Source organism: Mus caroli, chromosome 12 (genome assembly GCF_900094665.2).
Source record: "Mus caroli chromosome 12, CAROLI_EIJ_v1.1, whole genome shotgun sequence".
In the NCBI taxonomy this organism is placed as follows: Eukaryota; Metazoa; Chordata; class Mammalia; order Rodentia; family Muridae; genus Mus; species Mus caroli.
This window is the reverse complement of record NC_034581.1, coordinates 107,558,605-107,582,385: the sequence shown is the minus strand read 5'-3', so window position 1 is coordinate 107,582,385 and position 23,781 is coordinate 107,558,605. Positions and strand designations below refer to the sequence as shown.

At 52.1% G+C, this 23,781-nt stretch overlaps 1 protein-coding gene across 9 annotated transcripts in view; it reads right to left on the bottom strand.

Moving 5' to 3' along the window:
* Mta1 (metastasis associated 1) overlaps positions 1 to 23,781 on the bottom strand; it is a 38,402-nt gene that overhangs the window by 6,893 nt on the left and 7,728 nt on the right. For 5 of the 9 annotated variants that reach the window (XM_021178716.2, XM_029484473.1, XM_021178717.1 and 2 more), the window contains exons 2-10: positions 17,536 to 17,603; positions 12,855 to 12,948; positions 9,626 to 9,676; positions 8,934 to 9,060; positions 8,801 to 8,864; positions 6,668 to 6,785; positions 3,158 to 3,260; positions 2,338 to 2,437; positions 1,838 to 2,026 (exon numbers count right to left, since the gene is read on the bottom strand). In XM_021178716.2, the coding sequence (XP_021034375.1) occupies positions 1,838 to 2,026; positions 2,338 to 2,437; positions 3,158 to 3,260; positions 6,668 to 6,785; positions 8,801 to 8,864; positions 8,934 to 9,060; positions 9,626 to 9,676; positions 12,855 to 12,948; positions 17,536 to 17,603 (914 nt within the window). The remainder of the gene's footprint in view (positions 1 to 1,837; positions 2,027 to 2,337; positions 2,438 to 3,157; positions 3,261 to 6,667; positions 6,786 to 8,800; positions 8,865 to 8,933; positions 9,061 to 9,625; positions 9,677 to 12,854; positions 12,949 to 17,535; positions 17,604 to 23,781) is intronic. The other 4 variants (XM_029484476.1, XM_021178718.1, XM_021178719.2 and 1 more) reach the window with 1 other exon arrangement.

The window sequence follows — 23,781 nt, the reverse complement described above, 5'->3', positions numbered from 1 at the left end:
GCTGCTGCCCACACAGGCGAAGGAGAAGAGCGGCAGAGGCAGTGCTGGGTATCACGTCAGGTCTCCCACTAACGGCACCCCGCCCCCAGCGTTCATTAAAAACAGCCAGGCCACAGCAAGGCCACAGCAAGTATCTGGTTGACCTTGCTCTTCCCTTGAAAATCCAAGCTAAAACGATTACGATTATGCCTGGAAGGAGATGACCATAACTTGGTTCTGTTCTTACCAAGAATCAGAGATGTATGGACAAGATCAGCTGAAGTCCCTCAACCATGGACTTCTCAGCTTCCAGAACCAGAGAGGGGTGAATTTGCTGGAATCACCCATTCTCAGGGGCTTAAATGAGAGGCCCCTGCACTGCCCACATTCTTAACGCCTTGGCTGGAACGCCAAACCTCCCGCTTCTCTGGGTTACTGAGCTCCAGGGCGACTTTTCCATGTTCTTTGTCCCTCCCGTTATGTGTTGCATTCCAGTGTCAAGCACCTAAGGTTTCTCTCTTTCAGCACACAGCTACAAGTCCCTAACCCTGTACCTCCTTCCAGTGCTCCCTGGGCCACCAGCTACATCACTCAAGTTTCGTCTTCTCCCCGGAGTTAGTTTGGTCTTTTGGCAGTGGCAGGGATCAGAACCAGGGTCTCCTACATACAAGGGATGCATTCTCTCACTGAGCTACACACCAAGGCTGGCAACTTCAGTCTTTAAAGGCTAGTGTGCTGGTTAAATGTCACCTGCAAACATTGTCTCTTTAGATCTTTGAGCTTTATCTACAAACAATTTCCTGTGAGCAGACTCATAGAGTGGCATGAGAGAGGTGAGTCTGCCTGTGTTGTGTAGAGCCCTGTTTCTGTGCCTGGTTCACTCGATCCTCTCGCCCAGTCAGCCCAGAGTCTGACAGACTCAGTTTACCTGCTGAAACGTGTCTAGAAGCACAGAGAGACTCTCCAGGGCCGCCCGCTCAGTTCTCATCGCTGTCTTCCTACCCAAGTCTTCCAAGTGCTACTTTTCATCTAAGAGGCTCTGCTCACGTCATTTAGTTGCAATTTTTTAAATCCGGTTACATGCCAGGCCGTTGAGCAGAGACTGTGGGTGCTGTGGCCCAGTGAGTGACCAGCACCCGAGTCCCCCAGGCCCACCCCTTCAGGCCTCCAGCCTACATCAGCACTCTGTATGCTCCCAGCTCTGCCACCCTGGTTCTGGTTTGCTAATGAGCTGACTTGTTTGTTTGTAGCAGTTTCCCAGGCTGGATCCTCCTGCCTCAGCCTTCTCAGTGCTAGGATTACAGGCATGTTTCACCATGCTCAGTCAGTCTTGCTATTTTCATAGCGCTCCAGTATCCATTGGAGTCCATTTAGTGTCCATATAGTCCGCTTACTACATCCTGGATCCCAGAAACCCCACCTTCTCAAGGCTGTTATGAAGGTGGCCCAGCTACCTCACCTCATACAGATATGCACTCCAGAGTGCCTGTAGGCTTTTAGTCAAGTTTAACACTATTCAGTCTTTTGGGAAGTTTTTTTGGGGTGTGGGGTATGAGTGGGGGGACCTCTGAGAACTCAGCTCTCCCACACTAAACACCCTGAAGACTTGCTAGAACTGCACACAGGAGTGAGGTTCAGCTTCAGAACAAAAACAGAACAAAAACAAGTTTGGGCAGCTGTTAAGTCTTGAGGATGCTTCCAAGGGAACCTCCTCCACAGCAGTATCCTAGCTCCAGTGAACTGCTGTGCCTGCCCAACGTTCACGTTCACTGCTAGCCATATCATCCCTGGACTGAGAGGGCAGAGCCTGGCCATAGAGAGCCTGATAGCCACTCCCCCAACCTGCTTAAGCACTTACAAAATCTTGTTGAATGTCGGTGAAATCTTTCCCATATTTTTCCAGAGCTTCCTCAAAAAGGTTGGCTTCTGATGCCGACCACTCCTCCATCTCATCCCGGCAGAGCACTGGCCCACCCTGGGGCACGAGGGCCGAGATGGCCTTGGAGATGTCGTAGATGTTCTTGTGCAGCGTGTCCATAGCATGGAACTGCAAGACAGCAGGGTTCCCCTGGGACCAGGCTATCCCCAGGCTCTAAGGAGTGTCTTCCTGCACCCAAGATGTGACCCCACCACCACCACCCCCACCCCTTCAGGTCTCAAGGTGACAATCTAGTAGCTGCCAAGCCCCTCCCGGGGGAGGGGGAACCCTCCCTAACTCCCTTAGCATGTTAGATAAATCTAAGGTACACCAGGAAAGGCTGGAGTCCTGAGTCCTTAGTTACCTTGCTAGGACCCCTGTGTCTAGGTGGGTGCTGGACCCCAGAAGAAAGCAGGAGAGGTGGCAAGTGGCCCACTCACCAGGGTGATGTCTCGGGAGGCCGCTGCGGCACTCATGTGCAGGCTAGGCTGCCGCACGGAGCTGCTGCAATCCAGGGCCCGTGCAAAGGTACCCACAGAGCTGGGGAGAAGGAGACCCCACTGACCACCAGAGTTGACCTGGAGGGACAGGCTCCACCAGGCCAGTCAGTGATGGCCAGGACCCAGGTGCTACACCCACCAAAGGGTCTCTGGGGCTCAGCTAGCTGTAGATGCACGTGGTGACATGAGTCCCCAGGTGTGAAAGAATCAGAGGACAAGCAACATACAAAACATGACTCAATGCTGGTTGAGAGAATTCTTTGTCTATCCATGTGTGTCTGCTGGAGGTCACTGCATCGGGAGCTGCCTCGGACCTGGGACACTAAGCCTCACTGTCTGTAGCAAATGTAGACAGGCCCCTCCTAGGCCATGCTGGGATTTGCTGAGCCACAACTGCTCTGGGGGCTCAGCACTGATTGTGGGGCCCTATCTTCTTCTTTCAAGCAGCCGCTAGCCTCCCACTCAGCCAGCCAGGAGCTCTTTAGCTAGGTCCTAGCCTAGCCCTGGAAGAAGCCCTGCCCGTGGTGGAGACAGCCCTTAGGGCACACAGTGAGAAGATGCCCAGGAGCACTTGTCACAGGACTCCAGGGACATCTGCAGCCTTAGAAGGCTACATTCATACTCAGGAAGAGGTCTGAGCAAGAAACAGGGATAAGACCATGGACCCCCATGTTGGATGTACAAATTAAGGCTCCATGTCTCCAAGACCCACCACACTGCTCCAGGCAACATCCTGCTGGCCTCTGCTTACTGAACTTACCGGGCCACCACCAGAAACTGGTCAATCTGCTTATCCACAAGCGGATTGTGGGCTTCCCACACCTTAGTCTCCAGTTTTGACTGATCGCGGCCGTCCTCCTCACCTACAGGGAACAAATGTGGCTCAGGTTGAACAGCAAAGGCTGTGGAGAACAGTCCAGCGTAACCAAGTCTGCCCAGGGTCCCAGGGCGCCACTTCTCCCCAGGTGATACGAGATGCTGGCTTGGAGAGGAGGCTGGCACATACACACACCCCTTGGGGTTGGAGTGACCTGAGGGGTTGGGTAGGGGTCAGGTACTCTGCTCTTGGATTTCTATTATTCTCGGAGTTAGGGAACAATTCCTGATGAAATAACTGTATACTCATAAAAGACATACAGCAGGACCAAGAGTTCCAAGGAGAATTTTGTCACAAGCCGAGCCAGGCCAGGCCTGACTCTAGGGAAATGCCCCAGGAGATATCCCATAGTCGTCCATTGTCTGAGTCTCCAGCCAAGGGCTACATTCATAATTGAGTGAAGGTATCAAGCTTCCAGTTTGCATCAGATCCCATCAATCCCCTTTGGCCCTTGGCATCAATGCTCCATGTGGCCATGAACAGCCTCCACGTGAGTTCCTGACGACTACTGGGCTCCTAGTCAGGACACTGAGCAACAGAAGGACTGGACGTCTGTCTCCAGGAAGAGTTACTATCTATGGGTCCTAAATACAGGACAGAGCAAGGCAAGGGAGGTCTTATGACCAGCTAGTCACAGAGGATGAGGGTCCCACCCCTGCACAGGACCCGGCAGGAGCCATGGGAGCAATGGAACCATCAGGTTCTCCAGTGCTCTTGGGCTACAGCTGGAGTCTATAAACTCCAGCCTATGCAGGCCCAGGACAGTGGCATTACCCCCAATGTTGTGAGTGGGTTTCAGTCTTGATGTGAACTGTGCTTAATCGGGTGTGTGTGTGTGTGTGTCACAGGGTACAACCCTTGACATTCTAAGGTCCCAAAACCAAGTTGCTGTTCATAGCAAATGATCTGCAACTGCCTGGAACAGAGAGCAAAGAATGCCTGTGCAACCCAACCAGCATCACTCACTTTGAAATTTCCAATACAGTGAATGAAGGCAAGCATTCCATGTCATATCATTCAAAACACACACACAGGGTGGAGACGTGGCTCAGCCGTCAAGAGCATACATTGCTCTTCCGAAGGTCTTAAGTTCCAATTTCCAGTACTCCTGTCTACCAGAGCTCACAAACATTAGTATCTCCAGCTCTAAGAGATGCAACACTTCTGGTCTTGTCCAGACAGGAGGTGTGTATATATATACACACACACACACATTCTAAAAGCTTAATCTTTTTTTTTTTTTTTTCTGTGTAGCCCTGGCTGTCCTGGAACTCACTCTGTAAACCAGGCTGGCCTCGAACTCATAAATCTGCCTGCCTCTGCCTCCCAAGTGCTGGGATTGATTAAAGGCATGCGCCACAACTGCCTGGCTAAAAGCTTAATTTTTAAGACAGATACCATGGGGAAGCCGCTGACCTTTGTGTCAAAAGGCTGCAGAGACTAGGAAGGAAGAGGACACTGTGGTAGCTGGAGACTCCCCTGAGGCCCTGCTTTTTTTCAAGGCAGGCCCCACAGACAAAGCATAGCTTTCTTGGGGGTTCTCCTAGCACTAAGCCAATGAGCCCACACATGCCTGGGACACCTGCAGCAGCTTGATTCTGAGAAACAGAGGCTGAAAGCAAGGTCCTCTGACCTTTGAGACCTCTCCCACCTCTCTGGTCCCTGTGTAAGTTCATGTGACTGTGACAGCCTTGGCTGGCCTCTGATACTTCCCTCTGACACTTCCCTTTAGCCAGGCTGAGAAAGCGGATACCGTGGCTTCAGAGTTAGGAGGCTGGACACAGTTCAGGCCTGTCTATAGAGCTTGAAGGCTGGGGCTATTTGGGGAAGAAGTTCAACAGGCAGCAGCTGGCTGGCTCTGGCTATGAGGTTGTGCATGGGCATCTGGAGGCCCAGGTGTTAGAGACAGGGTAACGAGGCTCAAGCACGAACACAAGTCAGAAAAGACCAGCCTCCCATACACAGCTCAGAGGGAAGCGCCTACTCCGACAGCCAGGCCCCACCCAGCTGCCACCCACGTGGGCTTAGCACCTCATTCTGAGGTCCAACAAACACCAGAAAATCAAACAGAAACCACAAGGCAAAGGGAAGGGCATGGAAAACGCAGGAAACAAGTGCTGCGTCGGGCCAGCCACCCTGAAGGCAGCACACTGTCCTAGCATATGACAAGCTGTAGCTGAGGCCCCCAAAACAACCAAACAGCAATTGCCTCAGAGACATGGTGCACGGAAGTGGTGCTCTCTGAGCCTCCGGTCCCAGCTAAGCCAACAGTTCCAGGAACTCGGAGCCTGACTGGGTCAGAGCCTGAGTGCTTTCTTAGGAGACAAAGCATCTCGAGCCCATCAGAACATTTTGCCAGGGATGCTGAGGGGAGATGTGGAAGGGGCCTGCAAGCCTTGGATGCCAGGTCTGAGCCAGCTCATGTCAATCTGCTCTGCACTTCCCACCAGACCTGACAACCTGAGTTTGATCTCTGCTGCCACCTAGGATAGACTCAATTCTTGTAGGGCATTCCTGACTAAACCCCTACATATATGAATGAATGAATGAATGAATGAATGAATGACATTTTAACCCCCCTAACGGGGAGGGGCTGGTGAGATGACTCAGTATGCTAAGGTGCTTGCTGCTAAGCCTGACAACCTGAGTTCAGTCTCCAGAACCCACGTGCGAGGACACAACCGACTCTACAAATTGTCCTCTGACCTCCAAAGTACACTAAGGACTTGAAGGACAAATTGGATTCCTGAGTCTCACATTGGGGAATGAAAAACCAGACTCTATACACACACACACACACACACACACACACACACACACCACACAAACACACACCATGAATGTAGAATTATGAGCCAGGTATGATGGCTTGCCAAAGAGGAAGGCAAGTTCAAAGTCAGTTTGAGTTATATAAATAAATGAGATCCTGTCTCAAAAACCATGGGATGGAGCTGGGGAAATGGCTCAGTGGTTATAACAGCACTGACTGCTTTCCCAGGAAACCTGGGTTCACTCACCTCCTAGCCCCTCAGGGAGGCTTACAACCTTCTCTAACACTAATGCCTTCTGACTTCCATAGACACTGCATACAGTGGTGCCCTGACATACATGCAGGCAAAAGAATAAAATAAGTAAGGAACAAGGGTGGGAATGTGGCACGTGGCAGAATACTTTCCTAGCAGAAACAGTATAAAATCAAACTCATAATGAGCTGCCAAAGGGAAATCTGAGGTCAAGGAGCCACAGGGCTCAACAGGCGGCTCTAGGGTTTGAGCCTTGCGGCTGGATGCCAGTGTCCACTAGGACGGAGGCTCGGAGGAGCTGAAGCCTACGTAAAAGCTACAAGTACTACCTCCAGCCTCCTCCATGCTGCTGGCCCAGCCTGAACCTCACCTTCTTTCAGCAAGTCAGTGATGTCAGCCTGGTACCGGTTTCCTACACGAATTTCCCCTTTATCAGCCAGGAGGGTCTTCTGCTGTGGGTCGTAGACTAGAGAGTAGAAGAAGAAATCCTGAAAAATAGCACATACAAGACAGAGGTGTCAGACAAGTCTTCTCTTCTAGCTGCATCCGACAAGCAGTCCAGTTCTGAGGGTGAGGGATGTGGCCCTGCCTGTCCAGGACCCAGGGCAGAAGCCCCTGCAGCAACAGAAGTGAAGTAAGGACTGGGTGAGCCCTCATCAAACTGCTAGAGGGTACTTGCCTGTTAAGGGGCTCTCAAGGCTGCTGTGTACAGCCCCCTCACAAAAGCCACTGTCTTTCTGTCACTGCAACCTTTTGAAACTCAGCTAATGAAGGCCAGGCACAGTGGCACACTCCCTTAACCTCAGCAGTTGAGAATCAGAAACAAGCAGAGTTCTGTGAGGCCAGCCTGGTCTACAGAGTGCCTTCCAAGACAGCCAGGACTACATGAGAACCTGTCTCAAACATCACCACTACCCCTGGGGGTTGGGGAAAGGAGCGGGGAAATCAACTTATGAGCGCAAAAAAAAACAAACAAACAAACAAAAAAAACAAAACGGTATCTAGGAGTAAATTCTCCATGCTGAAGGCAGGCAAGCACATGAAGAGGCACCAAGCACAGCGCTACAGACCATACCAGGCTGCATCCTCATGGCTGATTCTGATGCTCTGTGCCTGGCCAGCAGGCTGACACTCATACGACACAGCCTTTCTTAATCTTTCCTGTGTCAGGATTTAAGCCCAGCCTCGCTCCATACAATCAGCATGGCATTAGTTCTGAGTAGTGGTCTTCTGGGCCCAAGGTCACCCTCCTCCCTCCCGTCACCACCTGGGCCCTCGGTGGCCCCTGTTCCTGGGCCTATTGCCCGGCTCATCCACAGCTCTTTGGCAGCTGGCCCCTCACCTTCACATTCCACCCCACGACTTACAACTCCCCCTTTTCCAGCTTCCATTCTTCCCGCTACCACTCTGAACACCAGTAACACCTCTTGGCCACTGCATGGAGGTGTTAGCCAACGACTGCTGCCTCTCTAGGGGTCCGGTCCACTCAGTGGACAGTGGTGCTAACTCAGGCCTGTCACTGCGGAGGAGAGTCTGGGGAGCATGGTCATGCTAGGCCTCCCTTCTCCTGGCTACGGTCTGAGACGTGGATGGTCTTCTCTCTCAGTGGGTCCCTGCCTGGAGAGCTGAGGTGCACATCTCACGGCGGCTCAGATTCCCAGCCCTGAAGGGGCTCATGGGCATAGCTGAACCACCACACCCAGCTCTTCCCGGGCTCTGCATGGCCGCAGTGGGGCTAAGCCGAGAACATGGGCTGGGTCCCCACCGTGGCTTCTCAGTGAGCTCTGCATCTGGACAAGATCCCCGTGTAAGGGGTGTAAGCTGAGCGTAGGACGGATTCCTCCATCCTGGCCACGCAGTGAGTGAGGCCTGGCTAGGCCAACCCGAGCTACCTGTACACAGAACCTCAGTGTGTGTGTGTGAGAGACAGACAGACAGTGCATGCATGCTTCTTACTTGACTTAGCATTCCTTTCAACTGCCACATCCTCACATCCTCACATCCTCCAGGAGACTGACACGCCAGCTAGCCATCTGGCCTCAGAAGCCTGACCTTCCCAGCAGTGGTATCCTACAACATCTTAAGGGACCTTGCTTCCTCTGAGGCACTAGTTTCTTGGGGGTGACATCTAATACGTAACACCTAACTATGTCCAAAGTTACCCTACATAAGAACTACCTGCCCCAACTGCAGCAGTGCCGACCAAGGTCTGTAGCCACAGAGGTCACTTTAGACTGAGGACAGAGATGGCCTGGGTAAGTTTCTGTTTCCCATGTGAGACCCACAAGCACCCAGGTAGGGGACAAGGTAATTCTTGTTCCTGGAGTCCTGTTAGTGAGGCAAAAGTGCTCACCAGCTCTAATCATTTTACTCCCCAGAGCGGGGACCTGTCACCTTGAAAGAATGCCTTGGTGACAGGGTACAGTGGGTAAGGAAGAAGATGCAGTGTAAGGAAAAGGGTAGACGTCATGTCCAGGCCAGAAGACGGGAGGGAAGCTCTTACCTCACGCTCCAGGTAGGACTTGAGTGACTCCGTCTCATTGAGCAGGGTAACACTGCACTTGCCCCTGGAAGAGAGAGTGGGTAGGTGGAGGAGGAGCAGGCAGTCAGGCGCCAGGTGGGGCTGCGAGAACTACCTGATGTGGGTGGCAGGCAGAGACTCCAACTGCCGAGACAGGAACAGTTCTCGATGCCGCAGCTGATGCTTAAGTTTCTCAGGCAGGTCCACCATCTCTGGGTTTTCTACCTCCTCCTCCACTTCCCCTAGAGGACAAAGAGGCCCTGTCAGTCATCTCTGAAGATGGCACCTGGCAGCCCCAGCTCCCAAGTTAGCTCTCCCTCGTGCGGGGCACCAAGCCCAGCAGGGTCACTTCCCTGCCTAGCACATCTCCTGCCCATTCCAAGGTGGCCCAGGAGCTCTGGGCAGGCCCCCACAGGTGCCCTGGAACCCTGCATTGTAGGGCTCAACATCAGGATGGGAAGATGAAGACAGTGCTCAGACTGCCTCAGAAGCAGCAGGCAGAGAGGCAGGAAAACATGGGTACACTACGTGTTCAGGACAGAAGGGATCATCCGCCAGCCTGAGGCCAGAGGGTCCACACAAAACACAGCAGATCTGCACCAGCAGGACCACCTCTTGAAGCCTGAGCCATAACCAAGGCCTGGCTACAGGCTAAACAGGGAGTTTCAGCCCTCAGCCGACCGGCAGGCAGGGGACACAGGGATGGGCATGCAGGCAGCCCATCCAGGATGCATCCTGGGTGCATCGCCCGCCCCAGCCCAGGGACACAGACGCGAGGACGCCCTCCTTGCAGAGGTCGGCTCTTACCTTCCTCGCCGGTGTCCGCCCCCGGTCCGGCTCTATAGCAGACTGACAGGGCTACATAACAGACAGACAGCGCCCAGATAGCAGGTTAGGGCCAGTGCTAGCGCTTGTTCCCTGCCCAGGGCCCGGACCGAGGAGACATGGAGGCCACAGGCCTCCCAGTGGAGGACAAATACCACCCAGCCAAAGACTACCTATGTCCCTAACTGCTCCAGTATTCAGGCTGCCCACCCACCTGCAACCCATCCCTCTTCCAAGTACTACCTGAGACCCCTGTGTGTAGCTTCTGTCTGCCCCTGCCAGACTGCTCACACACACTGCAGCAACCATGAGCTAGCTCCTCCCTAAAAGTCTAGTACAGGAGTCCAGGCCTCCAGACATGGGCAAGAGAACAGCAGCAGGCCAGCAGGGAGGATGCTGACTCCTGGGAGACGTGCAGGGTCACTGCCCAATAGCCCCTCAGCACTATGGTCACTGCCCACTACCCCGAGCCAACAAAATACTCCTTTAGCCTCATCTAGATCCCCAAATTGTGGAGTATGGAATAGTGTGCACTATGAAGGCCTAGCAGGGTGATAGCCCTGGTGACACCCACAGCTCCAATAAGCCTGACAGATATAGCTGCTCTCTGCTGCCCCCTTGTGTTGACTGCAGGGTATTCTGGTACTTTGGGAAGGGATATCTCTAGCCTCGGGCATCTTAATGGAGGCAGGGATGTGGGTTTGTTTTCAGGATTACTGGGTTCCAGAAGCCTGGGGCATCTCTACTAAGCCATTTTCCTCCTAAACAGGAGGCAGGCAGGTCTGTCCAGAACAGCTCCTGCCCAGCAGCCAGGAGCTGATGCACATACATCATCTAGAGCCTAAGATCATAATTACAAGAGGCCCAGCCAACAACCACTCACAGAGGTCAGCTTTTGGGTATGTCCACTCTGTAGTACACATCTAGGGGACTTAGCTATGACCCCACTGATAAATGGACCTGTGGACTGTATCAATGTCAGATCCCCAGGTGCAGTTCCCCCACCAACCCTGACACAGGCATTGAGTGGTCCCAGGATACCCTCTTCTAGGCCTGCAGCAGGACCAGACCGTATCATTGCTATATGCACAGCCCCTAGCTCCAGCTCTCCCTACAGACCTTTCAAACGGCCAATCCTGAAGGCAGATGGGACAGCCCCAACCTCCACTCCCAACCCAGAGCCCATCTCAGGCCACCTTTAGTCACACTCTGCTAAGCTCTACCCTTGCTCTGGAGGTACTGAGTAGAGGCCAGGCCACAGTTCACTCTGTGAAGGGGCCCCTGATCTACATGCACCGCAGGCTACAGTGTCAGACGTCCCATCTGAGAGCAGGGCTTCGGTTGGACACCCTGGCAAGTCACCAACTGGGAACCAAAAGGCAGGGCCCTCTCAGAGTCTCTAGCTTCCATGTCATGGACCCCTACTGTGCAGTCAGCTGTGTGTGCCTTGGATATAAGAAGCTGTATGTAACCATGAGGCAGCATCAGGAAATGGGGCACTCACTAATCATAAGGTAGGCCAAGAGGAGTCAGCCTGCAAACCTTGCCACCCTTGACTGCCTGCCTTATTGGCTTAATGAGGCTCTCAGGAGGCCTGGCCAGAGAAGCCCTGAGCAGTTTTCCTAGGAGCACAGTGTAAGGCCCTGGTCTGGGAGGGTCCACTCTGAGGTAACTACCCGGGATTGCCTGAGTCCTCCACAGACACAGCAGCACCTCCAGGGCATCCAAACAGCAGCAAGAAGGTTTAAGAACCATGCACGGGCTCTTAGAGCAGACCACTGCCCTTCCAGCAGACTCCCCCCTCCACTGTAGTGGACACAAGATGGCCCCAGCATTACTAGAGACTTGGGGCCCACACCTATAGGGCTACAATTAGGTCATTATGTCAAACATTCACGGGGCAGGAGCATCGAGCACATGCAACTAGAGGCCAGAGTATGAGCTTTGAGGTCAGAGGTCAAGGAGCCCAACTTTGTATCCAAAAGCAGTCCTAAACACGGGACCTGGTCTAAGCTAGGAGCTGCATTTTCATTTTAGAAATGAAATGAAAGGCTCGAAATGCTGTGTTAGTGCGAGTCCCCCGGGGCTGCCTATAGGATGACAGGGACTTCACCAAATGTCAGCCCTGCTCTAAAGTCGGCTCTGATCCTTCTCACCCCTCCCTAACCCAGTCCCAGAGCTGAGGAGGACAGCCAGTTCTGGACACCTGCCTCTCAAGCACTCCTGCTTAGGGTAGGTTTCTAGAGTCCCCATTTGACCGGCTGCCACCACAAAGAGATGCTGGCTTCTACAACCCTACCCCCACCCGTTAGGAATGAGGACAATCAGCATGCGCGTGTCTGCTTGTGTGCGTGCGCTCATGTGTGCGTGCGCTCATGTGTGTGTGTGTGCGTGTATGCTATTTGACTGGATCTTGAGCCCTTCACCAAGCTACAAAGTGTCAGAGACGGCTCTCACTGAATTCTTGATGGAAAGTTACTCTGCTCCTCACCTGCTGAGACAGCACCCACAGTGACCACAGCCTCACAGTTCTCAGGCTCAGGAGAACCCCAGGTGAGCAGATGCCCATGGCACAGGGAACGTCCCCCAGGCCGAGCAGGCAGGGCTCAGCAGTTGTCCCTCATTCACAAAGCCCTGCTCCAGGTACCAGGTACCCAGGCATACAAAACACCGCAGGTCTAAGGGGGTCTGTGTCCGTGAGCGATCAGACCCTAAGCAGGAGCACCAGGCAAGTGTCCAGTAGGCAAAGTGCCCTTGGACCACGCTTATCAGGCTCGGGCTTGCGTTACCCGAGTAAGGAGAAAGGTCTTTATTTCTGAAAACACTGAGGGCCCAGCAGACATCTCCAGTAACATGAAAACCATCTGTCTCGAGGGTCAGGCAGTGACCACAGCCTCTTCTCTGAGCCAGCACCTTCCTTACCCTCTGCCCAATGGTCTCAAGCCAAGAGCCAGGTACACCAGCTTCCCGGGCTCACCGTAACTATGAGCATAGACACTGGCAAGTAGCACGAACAGGGATGTTGCACGCTAGCCCATGGGTAAACAAGACCCGAGAGGGAACCGCACATAGCTATGAAGGTTCATCAGCAGAGTCAGCTACACACAGGGAAAGCAAGCCAGCAGAATAGAATGGCCTGTGAAGCCAGGACTCGAGAGCAGGCACTCAAGGGGACAGGCATTATCATCCCAGGAGAAAGGCTGAGACTCACTTGCATGCTTGTCCGCCAGCGCGATGAGGCTGCTGGAAATGTCCCGCCTTCTGTAGAAACACACCACTTTGGCCTCCACATTCCCGTTGGCTGTCTGTAACAGCAAGAGAGTTATCTCATCAATGCAAGCTCCCAAGAGGGGCTTCGAGATAGGACCTGCACCCCCAACCAGGACCCCAGGAACATTTAAAAGAAAATGACAGATCTCCAATGCCAGAGCCTAGGTGTAGGGCCCCAAGGAGTGAGCCCCATACCTGCCACATTCAAAGCCAGTAAGTGTGAGCCAAAGGGAATACACACCAGACCACCACCCAGTAACCTTCGCCCACAAGGTTCTACATTGCCTGCCAGGGCCCCACCAAGACAGTGGCCCTAAAGCAGTAGAGGCCCTGCTTGCTTTACCAGAAATCCTAAGGACAGCCCTGACACAGACTGCAACTTCTCTCCTTCCCTTCTACCCCAGGGTCCAACACTCCCCTCCCCTCCACAGGGCAGCCAGCAGTGGAGACCCACAGCACCAACAGGAACTACCAAGTTGAGACCTCAACTGTGTGTCTCAACCTGAACTCCTGTGACAAACTGCATGCTGGCACTAGCAGAGAATATTAAACAACTTGTCAGGATTCACATTAATGATAAATAACGCAAGGCATACCTATAATCCCAGTGAGATTTGAGAGGCAGGAGCAGACAGATCTCTGTGTATAAGACCATCCTGGTCTATATAGTGAATTCCAGCAATTCAGGACTACACCATGAAACCCTGTCTAAAAACTAATAATAATAAAATAATAATGTTGCAATTATGTAAGGTTATAACCCTGACTGGCTTTCCCACCTTGAGTGGGGGACGCATAAATTAAGTCCTACACGAGGTGTCTTGTCGTCCTTTCTATCTACCCTATTCTGTTCACTCACTCACACACTGGCACAGTCTGTGGACACCCAGAGCCTCATCCAACAGAGACGCTATCCTTCCTGTGCTCAGACCATCCTTCTACGGCTGCTGGGACCTCCCTGGGTGGCCCCTGTGTCTGTGAGGTGTCACTATGGTGAAGCGTCATACCGTCTGAAGCGTCAGTACTCATTCACAGTAAGTCGTGAAAAAAAAGCCCCTTGGGTGCAGCCTTCCCCAGGCAGGCTCTAACAGAACTGTGGCTAGAACTCACTGCACACAGCCCAGTACGTTTCCTCAACACAGTATTTCAATGTTCTTCCACATTTATACTCTTGTCTTTATTTCTCTTCCTGTTGCTGTGGCTAAGTTAGTTGACAGAAGTAACCTAAGGGAGAAAAGGACTTAGTCTGGCTCGTAGTTCCATGTTACAGTCTGCAGTGGCAGGGAAGTCCCACAGTACTAGAAGCTTAAAACAGCTAGTCACACGGTCAGGAAGCAGAGTGGAGCTCGAGCTACAGCTCAGCTCTCCTTTCTCCATTTACACAGTTCAGGATCCCAGCAAGGGAATGGGGGCGCCAGCAGTGGGCGGGTCTTCTCACTTTAACATAATCAAGGTAAGCCCCTACAGGTGTGCCCAGAGGGCAGCCTTGCAAGTGATTCTACAGGGACACTACTGCTCACCACCCCTCTTTCTCTCTGAATGACAATGGTCAGTCGTGCCTACCAGTTGGCAGGTCTGGTCTTAAGTGGGCGTTGGGCTTCAGGACTACCTCCGGCTTTCTGACTTGTGTCCTGGTCTCTGCACTCCTGTCCCACTTCCTAGAAAGGCTATTCAGCTGTCCCCCCAGCCTCTCTTTCACTTGTGAGAGCCTCTCTCTGAGCTCTGGCACGGCACATGCTCAGTACTGTCTCCTCCTCTGGAGGCCCCTTCCCTCCATACTCACATCTGCATCAACCTGCCTTCTCTAACATCTCATCCTGTCGCCCACAGTGGGCGTCAGAAGGCTGAAAAGCTGAGTCCAGGGTGTTGTCTCAGCATCATCAGTCACTGGGCGTGGGGTAGGGAACACATCCTACTCTTCTAGCCTAGGGTAGGTAGGGCTCTGGCCAGTCAAGTTCCAAGCTGTTCTGAGTTTGGTCAACTGCCGTGGTGGACATCGTACTTCCTCCTCCCACATAACCTGGGTGGGCACTGGAGTCCTACCCTGTGCCTGCATATACAGCTTTGGCGTTCCTTTCCTAAATTCTAGGGGTGAGGGTCTGTGTTCTGCTGTCAGCACTAGCTTGAAAATGGCTGTAACCATTGTGCTGGAATCCAGGAGTTTCTTTCTCATCACGGAAGATACTTGTCTGTTCTGTGGCAGGGTCTTGAGACAATTTCATGCGTGTCGACCGTGCTGGCTGTGACTGGCATCCAGGGATATCAGGCAAGTGTTACAGCTTTGTTAATCTCACATTGAGAGTGAAACCTAGAGTCAGGTCCCTCACACAGACTAGAGAGTCAAGGCAAGCCACTATAGAGGTCCAAGGCCAAGGTCAAAACAGAAGCCCAGACAGGAGCCCCACCCTGCAACAGAGGTCTGACCCTGAGAGACAGCAAGGCTGGTCTACAACTGGGCCTGCCAGCCTGACTCACAATCTCCATTATGATGTCCTCTGCACTTGGCTGTGAGGTGGGCAAGGCTTATGCTAGATTGTCAATCAAAAGGATGGAGTTAGCCGGGCATGGGCGCATGCCTTTAATCCCAGCACTTGGGAGGCAGAGGCAGGCGGATTTCTGAGTTCGAGGCCACAAAAGGGCACACAAACCTGGCCGCTCACTGCAGGGTGCAGGGGACACAGGCACAGACCTGGTCACTCACTGCAGCTGCTCACTGCGGGGTGCAGGGGACACAGGCACAGACCTGGCCACTCACTGCAGCTGGGATACTCCTCTATAAGCCTGTTTGATCATGTCCAAGTTTCTGCAACTGAAATGTGTGAACGAAGAGCCTAGGCTCAAACTGAGAGCTCCAGCCACTCAACCTACTGCTCTGCCTACTGCCAACTGTGATGAGGGTCACCCATGGGGTCCCTGTCAGGGCTCTGGTGCCAGTGAAGTACATCAGAGTAAACACTAGCACCCACCTATATGTCATGACAGGCCTCCAGAAACTCCCAGCATGCTCTGACTTCCCCAGGTGCATACGTATGCACACAAACACTGTTTGTCCCCAGGCTAGTAGCAGATGCTGCAGCTGCAGCATAAGGCCACAGATGGCATAGCCTGAGCTACATGAGCCTCAAGGAGCTGGTAAGGCTAACCCCTAGAATCTGGGGCCACATCTATGCTTTCATTAGGAGCCACCAGCAAGGACCATTCAGGCTCAATAGAGCCACCTGAGGGGGAACATCCAGCCTTGCCCCACCTGTACGGTTTGGTCCCAACAATCTGAGGTCTAAGGAAACAGCCCCTCTCACTGGTCTGTGGCGCTCAAGACTACAGAAGCCTCAGGACCACCCAGTCTGGCAGGAATGAGCAGGTTTTCAGGGACACAGGTCTGGGAAATCTGCCGTGTCATCTGCCTAGCACTGGAGGAAGCAGAGCAAGAACATGCCTGCCATGCCTGCCATGCCTACCTGCCTGCCTGCCTGCCTGCCCCAGAACCCTAGTAAAGTCTCCAATCGTGTGTTAGCTTTAGAGCCAAGAGTGGCTCAGCTACATTTAAGGCTTATAGTAGGGAAACGGCCATGAGCTCCTCACAATCCAGAAAGAACAAGAAGGTTCCTAGCATACAGGCAGGCTATGTCTTTGGCTGGCCTGACCCCACTCCACTCCCCAAGTATAGAATGGAATGGAGCCAAGTTTTTAAAAAACTATACATCCATTTTCCCACACTTTTTGCCTCCACCCTAGGTGGCAAGTAGTTATCCCTGGGATTCCAGTAATGGAACAGTCACATCCCCAGACCAAGGGTAAAGATGTACCAAGGACTCCTAGCATTGCAGAAAACACAGCCATGGCAGAGGAAGCTACTAGGGTCAGAGGCCAACAGAGCCCCTAGTACAGAAATAGTGCACGTACCCTCGAGGCTATACTGCACAGAGCAGATGACTCTGCCATGTACACTGCAGTCCTGTGGCCAAGAAGCCACCTAGGCTAATAAAAATGGGAGGAGGAGGAAGAGGAGGAGGAGGAGGAGGAGGAGGCGGCGGCGGTGGCGGCGGAGAGTGGCTATAGGTTAAGTAGTGGCACTGCAGGCCACTGACCGCCCTTGGACTGTGACTGTATCCCCTGAGTCCTGGGTGTGTACTCAGGTCCATGAGGGCACCTGTCTCAGAGAGACCAGTATGTGCTGGGAGATGAGGCAGGGAGAACTGGCAAGACCTGAAGGCCACCCTGAGCTAATCCTCCAGAAGCCTAGGCTAGGGATGGAGAATGGAGTTAAAAGCATCTCCAGAGAACTAGGGTTCAATTCCCAGCACCCACATGCCCACTCACAATCATCTGTAACTCCATTCAGTTCCAGGGGATCCAACACCCTCTTCTGGCCTCCTCAGGCACCCACACGGAACACAGATATAGATGCAGACAAAACACCCATACACATAAAACAATTTTTTAAAGAAGTTTAGACATGGCCCCTAAGAGGTCGCGGATCCACTCTCAGTCTCTCCTGGAGGGACATCCAAATCCAGGCAGAAAGACCCTGACCACCCACAACAGGGCAGGCCTGATCGAGCCTCTCCACGGGGCAGGGGGCGGGGGGTGCAGGCAGCAGTGCCACTGTGTTGAGCTCTCACCTTGTTAAGCTCTTCAATCCTGCGGATCAGGTATGGGTTGCTGGAGGAGTTTTCAAAGTAGACATAGTCTGCGAACAGAGAAATCTACATAAACACACAGCACCAAGTCTCTTAAAGTCATTGCCACCATTTAAGACACCCCACCCCTGCCCCAAAGGGGCTGGAGAGACGGCTCAGTTCAATACCCAGCAACCATGTGGTGGCTCATAACTATGTGATCTGGTGCCCTTTTCTGGCATGCAGGTGTATATGCAGATAGATCACTCATACATTAAATAAAGAAATCTTAAAAAAAAAAAAAAAAAAAAAACACCAAAAGAATTGATTGGGAGCCTCAAGCAGAGCCTTGGCAGACCCTGTCCACTAGAGCAGTAGATGGACAGAGCCCAGAGAGGGGTGTGAGGGAGAGACAAGAGAGAGGGGCTGCCTGACAGGAGCCTGCAGCCCGCAAACATCCAATATCAACTGCCTGTAGGAGCACAAGCCTTACTGGGAAGTCTGTGGGGACCAACTGCAGCTTCCCTCATAAACTCCAACTACAAAGCTACCCCGAGGCCCCGCTCAAAGCTACTAGGCACCTTTCTAAGTGGCTGTTGCATGAACCGTGTGTCTGTCCTACACCACCACAGACCACTGCAGCCCAGGAGGACATGCCTGGCCTCTGCCAGACAGAAACAGCAACTACACAGAACACAAGCCATGGCTTCTAGGCAACCATACATACCAACAAGGCAGTCACCTCAGAATTACAAGATGTCTCCTCTAGGGACAGAGAGTTATAGGGCCTCAGAGCCTAGAGGAGCAAAATCCAAGGGGTGCCACCATGACCCTACAAGGTCCCCTGGAACTATCAGGTCAGTATAAACTTTAGCATTTTGGTGAAGCTATATGGCTTCAAAATTTCTCTCTAGCTCTACAGATAGACATGAACACTTTTGAAAGCTGGCAACTGTCTGGACAGTTCAGATCACCCTACTACCCAAGGCTCCGGGAGTCCCAGTGCAGAGAGCATGACAGATTATCATCCTGTCAGGCTGGAACTCCTTGGCAATGAACCCCTTCTTAACTGAGCTGACTAGAAGGTTCCTCCTGGACAGAGTCAGACACTGCAGCTCCTGGCTCCCACTCAGGTACTCTCGCAGGCACAGGCTTGTTACCATATTGCTTCCTGAGCCTGTGCCAATGACCAACAGGTCAACCACATCCTTACAACTCCAACAGCTAGTGCTCGAAAGGCTGAAGGGTCTCTAAGAAAAAGCAAGGCCCACAGAAGCAAAAGGCACAGGATTAGAGGAAACCTCTGGGCTTAGATGTGGGGCCCTCTTGGAACAAGCTGATAAATTTCATCAATCTGGATAAGTTCTTGTTTGTTTGTTTGTTTGTTTGTTTTTCGAGACAGGGTTTCTCTGTGTAACCCTGACTGTCCTGGAACTCACTCTGTAGACCAGGCTGGCCTCAAACTCAGAAATCTGCCTGCCTCTGCCTCCCGAGTGCTGGGATTAAAGGCGTGCATCACCACCGGCAATCTGGATAATTTCTTAATAAAACTAGTTTTTTTAAAAAGGCATGGTGGCGCACGCCTTCAATCTCAGCACTTGGGAGGCAAAGGCAGGCAGATTTCTGAGTTCCAGGACAGCCAGGCCTATACAGAGAAACCCTGTCTCAAAAAGCAAAAAAAAAAAAAAGGCATCAACAGTATAAAATTTCATGTTTACAAATCATAGCAAAATAACCCTAAATTATTCATACTTGCCAAAAACTGGAATAAAATCAAAGGCCTCCCAAGTAAAGAGCAGGCAAACAAGCAGGGCGCCCAGGCTGACCCTGAGCACTGAGTTAGCTCCTTTCAGGGCGAGCACACAGACGTCCGAGAGCAGGGAACAGGCAGTGGCGTGGGAAGGGGGTGGTACCACCCACAGGACACACTCAGTGGCAGCAGTGACCCAACTACGTGCCTCTTTCAAACCTCAGAGGTACCTGCCCAACAAGTGCTAAGTGCACATTACACTTTAGTATGAAGAAAACCAAGAACACAGAACATAAAAAACAAAGAAACTAAAAAGTGACTAAAACATTAATAAAAGAGAAAAGCTACAGAAAACCACCCGCCACGACAGGAGCGCTGTGAGGAGGGAGAGCATCACGGAGGCCATTGCTCCACCCGTGCCGGTCACTCGACAACTCTGCTGAACAAACCAACTGCCCAGAGCACAAACCCGCACTGGCCGCCACGGTACCTGCGCTCATGCACATACCCACACACAGACACATGATCAAAACAGGACTGACTAAGAGCCACCCATAAATATCTCTGCTGACCCACAAAGTACAATTTAGGCAGGCAGGTAAAGCCTGAACCGAGCAAAACACACAGGCACAACAAAACCTCCAAATGTTTTATTGAAATTAAAATTTTAAAAACTGTCCAGATGGATCAGTGAGAAAACAAGTGGTTTAGGGGGTGACAACAGCTCAGGGTTACTGCTCTGCTCGAACCCTCAATGAGATAGCAAGCATGGACTGTGTGTGCAGACACCGATCTGAGCAGAGCAGACGCAGTTGCTGCGGAGCCTGCTGTGTGCTTTTCCATGGACCTGTTGCCCGGGGGGTGTCCAGAGCGAGCGCTCTCCTTGCACACCAGGCTGTGCACGGTCCTGGGAGTGACTCCTTCCCAGACTCTGCCCATGACGAGTCATCCTTGGTACTAACACGGATCCAAGTCTAGGCTGAGGCTGCATGGTGTCGACCTGACTCCTGAAGGGACGGAGACTAGGAAGGTGGTCACTCACAGACATGTGACCACCCTCCAGTAACAGTCCTGGTTCCAAGGCCCACTTCCACGCGTGTCCCCAGTCATCAGTACCACGTGCTGGCCATGGCTAGTGCGGCGCACCCTTCTAGGCAAGAAGCAGGTAACTGGGTTTAACAGCACTGTAGTGTCCTGAGCATTTCTAGCAAAGGACCGGTCCTGGGGGCAGTCATAGCAAGGGCTTACCGTACAGACCAACCTCTCTGGGGCTGCTGAGGCCAACTCCTGGCTCAGACACGAGCTTCTGCCCGGGAGGAAACATTTCAGCTCAGACCTCCAACTTTATTTCTCCCCAGTAAGAGTGAACTTAACACAGTCTAAGCATTGCAAACATGTTGTGCGGCCTTGAGCGAGATTACATCACAATGAACTAACAGCAGCATTACCAAGCATGTAGCAAGAACCAAATCTAAGCCATTCATTGCTTTAATAATGGTGACTCTAAGTGGTTTGTCTTGTTTTGGGAATCTTCCATTCTGATCCAAAAGCACTGGGAGGTCACCATGTTGAGCTGTATTCGAGGACAATCACCATGTCTTTTTTTTTTTTTTTTGGTTTTTCGAGACAGGGTTTCTCTGTGTAGCCCTGGCTGTCCTGGAACTCACTCTGTAGACCAGGCTGCCCTCGAACTCAGAAATCCGCCTACCTCTGCCTCCAGTGCTGGGATTAAAGGCGTGTGCCACCACGTCCGGTCCCTGTCCACCTTCTTGCTTCTGACAATGTTCACAGAATCATGGCCAACCAAGGCCCTGTAGTCAGAAGCATGCTGTCTGTGGCACCAACTCAGTGAGGTGTGGCTGCCTTTCTGGGTCTTGATTTTTTTTTTTTTTCATTTGTCTAGTCCCCGCTCCCTTCAGCCCCATCACACATCTTAGTAGACTCCTCTCCTGTTCGCACCTCCCAACTTCTTCCAGCTTACAGACTATCTCAGAGGCTCACATCCTCTTCTGATGCCTCAAATCAATGGCTGAGCAGCACCGGCCAAGTGCACTGCTTCAACGTCCCTTCTGACATATCCTCATTTACTGAGGAGGCTCCTTTGGTATGAGAGTCTCCCTCTAAATTTTTTAATTGTTCTGACCATTCTGCTTCAAGTTGATGATACTGTAAAGCCAACATACACCGTACTCCTCCCACAGTGATGGAGTCCTGAGGTAATCAATGACTGGTGGCATTATTTGCCACTGCCTTAAAACCGCAACAAAGTCCCTAATTCACACTACAAGTATATTCACAGCACACACCTGGGCTCACAATAGTAAGGTCACTGTGTTCCTAGGACCTGCTGTGTCAAGCACACACAAAAGCAACAGCTACTGTGATACTGTTGACAAAGGAAATACATACTTGGTCTCCATCCTCACTTCCTGGCACATGGCTCCTAAAAGCCTTGGGACCTTCATAGAGATAAAGTGTTCTTTGCATGTGCAATTATAAGATATGGGGTGCCTCCACAGACTCATGCTCAGAGAGGCTTGGTCCCCAGCTTGGCAGTGTTGGGGGCAGGGCCTGTGTGCCTTTCCTGTTTTCTGCTTTTAATGCTCCAAGTCACTGTAAAATGCCCAGTTCTGTGACATCTTACATTTCTACTTAAATGCTTTGCTATGTCACAGGTCCAACAGCAACACAACTGACAGACTGAAACCTCAGAAATTGCCAGCCAAGATAAACTCTCTTCCTTGTAAACTGGTAGTCTCAAATTGTGAAAGCAGTGAAAAGTTGACTAACACAGGAGACCCATAGATGGTTATACCGGAGGCTCCCTGGTACCCAGCACATCACAGGACACCCGTGAGATGGTTCTCTCACACACACACACACACACACACACACACACACACACACGACATTGCCAAGCACAGAACTAACCACCCAAAGACCAGGCAGGATCAGGGGTTGGGCCTTCCAGCTCTTCATCTGTGTGCTTGTATCCTTTGTAATGGGGCAGCAAACAGGGCGAGTGTTTCCCCCTGCACAGCAAACAGGGCAGTGTTTACCCCTGCAAGCTGCTCCAGCAAATTAACTGAACCTGAAGAGTCATGGCAGCCTTGATCCAAAGCTCTCAGTCAGGAGCACAGGCTACAGCCATGGGTGCACAACTAGCCTGTGAAGTGTGGGCATCTGCTGGAACTGAGCCCCCCAGCTACAGGTCTGCGTGGTCTCCAGGCAGAGGGCATTAGAGCTCTATTTAATCACAGCATGCCCAGCCAGTGGTCCATGGAGACCTGGATGGCTGCTTTGTGTCAGCCCCACACCATGTTTGATGGCAAAGCCACAGTGGTCTGTTCTGTGCCCAGGGAGACAGGCTCCTTGGTGTGGCTTGGAAATAGCCACACTGGAGCTTCCGTGGCCATGTTCCAATAAAACTTTATTTATGGGTAAAGCAATTTGAATTTCATATAATCTCATGTCACAAAGTATTCTTGTGATTTTTTTTCCCCCTCAACCACATAAAAATGTAAACGCCATTCTTAGCTCGTGAGTCACACAAACCTAGGCAGTGCCGTTTGCCAATGCAGTTTGCCAGTCTCCAAGAGGCCCTGCCATCAGCCAGGGTCATCCAAATCTCACTAACTTGTTTGCTTTGTAGAAATCAACAAGCCAGGGCCAGCAACTAAGAATGCTCACAGTCAAACCCTACAACCTGACCTCATTTCCCCAGAAACCAGATGGCCGAAGGGAAAGAACAGGCTCCCCTAAGCTGTCCACATGTGTGCTTTGGCACGCATGCACCCCCCACAACACACACACACACACACATACACACACACACATACACACACACACATCCCTGTGTTTTACATAAATAATGTAAAATACTACACATTAAAAAAAATCAGCAACAGTCAGGACAGTCGTCGAACACATCTTTAATCCCAGCACGGGAGGCAGAGGCAGAGGCAGGCAAATCTCTGAGTCTGAGGTTAACCTGGTCTACACAGTGAGTGTCAGGATGGCAAGGGCCACACAGAGAAACCCTGTCTCGAAAAAACAAAACCAAACCAGCCAGCCAGCCAACCAACCAACCAACCAAGAGCAGGCTTGGTGACACGCCTATTCCAGTACTCCTAGGCAGAGGCAGGCAGGTCTCTGTGAGGTTGAGGCCCGGTCTACAGAGAATATAGGACAGCCAGGGCTACACATCAATAAATCAAACAAACAAAGCTCAACAAGGCAATGCTCCACTTTGACAGGGAAGCCAGGAACCAGGACAGAGGGCACTGTTCTGTAAAGAGCAAAGCTGGAGGGAGGACTTGCACCAGCAAGTCCCTCCCAACACTACAGTAAGCTCCAGGCCAAGACTTGCACTGACAAAAGCTGCCAGATGGCCGGGCGTGATGGCGCACGCCTTTAATCCCAGCACTCGGGAGGCAGAGGCAGGCGGATTTCTGAGTTCAAGGCCAGCCTGGTCTACAAAGTGAGTTCCAGGACAGCCA